Source organism: Muscardinus avellanarius (assembly GCF_963383645.1).
Source record: "Muscardinus avellanarius genome assembly, chromosome: 10".
NCBI lineage: Eukaryota > Metazoa > Chordata > Mammalia > Rodentia > Gliridae > Muscardinus > Muscardinus avellanarius.
Genome location: NC_137796.1, coordinates 68,696,437 through 68,700,325, shown reverse-complemented (window position 1 = coordinate 68,700,325; position 3,889 = coordinate 68,696,437). Strand labels below are relative to the sequence as shown.

The window sequence follows — 3,889 nt, the reverse complement described above, 5'->3', positions numbered from 1 at the left end:
TGTGTTTACTTATGTCAATAGAAATAAATTTACTTACGGGTTAAATAAAAGTGGTGTCACCACACAGGGGACTAAAGAAGGCCCTCCAAAGAGGAGAATGGGAACTCAAGCCTGGAAGGGTGCCTGAAGTTTGCTTCTGAAAATAATTGCAGGATTCATCAAAAACAAGACACAAGCAAAGATTTATTAAGGATAGCAAGGTTACATAGACAAAGGCAGGGTTCAGGTACCTCTTACCACTTGAGAGAAGGTGAAGGAGACACACGAGTTTGAGCTCTCACATTACAATTATGATTTTCTTCATTACAACTATTTCTGGAATCAACACTATACATTTGTTTATATAAAGAGCAAACTTTTTTTTTTCAATACTGGGGTTGAACCCAGGGACATTCTACCTCCGAGTTACAACTCCAGCCCTCTGTTTTATTCTTTATTTTGAAACAGGGTCTCACTAAATCCTAGAGGGCCTCACTAAGTAGCTGAGGATGGCCACAAACCTGTGATCCTCCTATCTTAGCCTCCTAAGTACTGGGATTACAAGTGTGAGCCACCAGCCTGGCTAACAGCAAACATATTATTTTATTCTATTATTGTTGTGGTATTAGAGATGGAACCTAGGGACATTGCACCTCTAAGCTACACCCCCTTTCCTATGTTTAGTCTTTTTATTTTTTGAAACAGGGTCTCACTGAGTTGGTAAAGGTCTCTCTAAGTAGCTGAGGCTGTCTGTGAACCTTAGTTTCCTGGTCTCCACCTCCCAAATGCTGGGATTATAAGCTTGTGCCACCACTCCTGACCCACAGAGAATCTCCAGACAGTTGATGATGAAATGAGGAACATTTGAACTGATGTACTTTAACAAACATAATACACAATTGCAATACACTATTTTGAGTTTTTTTAACCTAATAGATGTATTTTTCAGATGGAAGAAGGATGATTACTGAGAATTTGCCAGTGGGGATCTTCTTCCTCTTCTATACTGGAGTGGGACTCTTGGGCAACACCTCACTTCTATTTCAGTATTTGTTGACTGTACTGAATGGAAAGAGTTTGATGCCCAGAGATGTAATTGTGAAGCACCTGACTTTAGCCCACTTGTTGGCTATTATCTCAAGAGGAATTCCTCAGACAATGATGGAATTTGAGTTGCAATATCTTCTGGATGATGTTGCATGTAAACTTGTTGTCTACTTTTATCGAGTTGCCAGGGGCACCTCCATGCAAACCACATGCCTGCTCAGCTGCTTCCAAGCAATCATGATCAGCCCCAGCAACACCAGGTGGATGAAGCTTAAACATAAAGCTTCCAAGTACATTGGTCCCTCTTGTTTAATCACATGGCTTGTTCATCTGGTTCTAAACAACCTTATGATTGACAGGGTGTCTGGCCTTGGTGACAGAAGAAATACCACTAATAGATTTAATTTTGGTTATTGTTCAGTATTTGTTCCTGACATCTTGGTAACTCCGCTGTATTTTCTCATGATCTCCTTCACTGATGTTCTGTGTTTGGGACTCATGGCCTGGGCAAGTGGCTCCATGATAAGCCTCCTCCTCAGGCACAATAGGCAAGTTCAGTATATTCACAGTGCCCAGCACTCATCTGGAGTCTCCCCTGGGGCTAAAGCCACCCAGACCATCCTGATTCTGGTGTGTATCTTTGTGTCTATCTACTCAGTCTCTTCCATGCTGGTACTCTGTATAGTAGTAAGTGAAAATCCAAAGTCATGGGTAATAAGCATTGTTGCATTTGTAGAAACATGTTTCCCCACTTTTAGCCCCTTTATCCTCATCAGTAGTAACAAATATAACTCTAGGTTCTATATTTTCTGCTTGGGGAGAAGGTAATTTTCTCTGAAATGTCACAAGTTCTGCTGGTTTGTGTTCTCTGACACAGTATATGTTTCTTCACCCATTACGTTAAGTCTAAGCCTCACTGTGGACCAGACATTACTTGGTAATTCAGTGATGTCATATAGTAGACACAAAAATCTTAGAGACTGAAATACACTTGAATGATGTTATGATTTTCCTTTCTCTTCATTCTGAAAGTCCTGAAACTAGGAGGTATCTTACCCTGAACAGCAGCTTATACTTACAATTGTCCCAACAACAGTTTTGATAAAGATTTTTTTTTATGGTACTGGGGTTTCTGGAAGCCCTTCTACCTCCGGGCTACACTCCCAGACCTACTTTTTATATATATGTTTTTTATTTGGAAACAGGGTCTCTTAAGCCAGCGAGGCTGGCTCCGAACCAGCGCGATCCTCCTGTCTCCACCTCCCAAGCGTGGGGATTACAAGCATGTGCTACCACGCCCAGCTTTGATAAAGATTTTGCTTCATGTGCAATGTTGGCTTTAATCACACTGCTTCAATTATGAGAAAAACTAAGACTGGGAATATTGCCACATATCTAAAAATGTAAGCAACTAAAAGTGTCAAGTTTTTACAAATTATTTCTCTTGCATATAAAATTATCATTAATCTATCCTATCAAAGAATTTTCTTTCAGAATTTACCATGCCAAAACGGGCAATGTTGGTCAGTATAAATGATTTAACCTCGAATGCCTGTCCATTATTTCATAATTTTAAACATTGTGAATTATTGTTAGGTTAGTTCAGGCGAACATGAGAAGATATGTCTAATGTCCTTGTTTGAAGATTCAGGACACATTTGACTATGTATATGATGTTTTAAATGAATAATGCATAGGTATTTGCTTTGTGTCGAGCGTTGGGGAGAATGTTTCAAGGAGGGATAGAGAAGTCATGTGCAGAGTTGGTGCTGGGAAGTAACCTAAGTACCCAGGAACCTGAAGGAAAGTTCTGAGACCAATGAAGAGCAGCTCATGTGGAGACACTGGACTGAGAAGATGCAACAATATCTCTAAACAGTGCTTTAGATAATCCATAAACCCAAGGAAAGTAACTTGTAAATTTCAAATAATCAGAAATAAAAACTCTTTTATGTAAAATACAATATTATGATAACATTGTTCATATGATGGAAAATCTGCTGGAAGATGTAACTCCACTTTAAATTAAAATTTCTTAACTCAGCCTGTTTTATTCAAAAAGACTTTTTAAAGGAATATTGTGATTTTTGCCAAAATTTATAGAAACTCATATGTACATAAACCAAATATTTAAATATTCTAAATTATCAAAGCCTCCAAGTGCTTCCTGTTTCTTTTTTGGCAAAACACATTTATTATCCAATATAATAATTTAAAATTTGTCATGAGAAACTATGTTAAGTCTGGGAAGAGCTCCTCAAAGCCCATGATTTTTATAGGCATGGTCACTATTTTATAAAAGTGTCACAGATGGTGGATCCTTTAAGAAAAGGTGCTGGTAAAAGGAAGTTGGATCATTATGGGTGGATCCTTGAAGAAGATACTGGGGATACCAGTTCCTCCTCTTTCTTTCTTTGCTTTCTGACCACCACAAAGTGAACAGTCTTGTTTGACAAGTGCTCTTACAAGATAGACTGTGTTACCATAGTCCCAAAGCAATAGGGACAAAACAAAAACAAAAACCGAAAAAAAAACAACCAAAACAGAAAAAACACACACAGACTGGAAGCTTTGAAATTGTGAGCTAAAATAAACCTTTCTGTTTGTAGGTTGTCTTAGGTATTTTGTTAACAAATCAGCAAGTTACTACTACAAGCACATTTGAGAAAAATTGTGTTTTTTAAATGTAGAGTTAACCCCATGTAAACCATTAAAAGATTAATATTTTTTCTTTGTTGTGCATTTGGGCAAATAGTTCTTATTTCATTATCACAATGTATTTTTAAATTATATAGCTTTTAAATTTTGTATCAATGTGCTTTTATTGGTGTATTATAGTCTCACAGTATAATGTAAATCATGT

General features: G+C 37.6%; 1 protein-coding gene across 1 annotated transcript; it reads left to right on the top strand.

Annotated features, from left to right (window-relative positions):
* Positions 1–939: 939 nt before the first annotated feature.
* LOC308268683 (vomeronasal type-1 receptor 4-like) lies at positions 940–1,854 on the top strand (the record flags this gene model as incomplete). Its single annotated transcript, XM_080703790.1, has 1 exon — positions 940–1,854. The coding sequence occupies one exon, from the start codon at positions 940–942 to the stop codon at positions 1,852–1,854; it is 915 nt and encodes a 304-aa protein (XP_080559916.1).
* Positions 1,855–3,889: the final 2,035 nt, after the last annotated feature.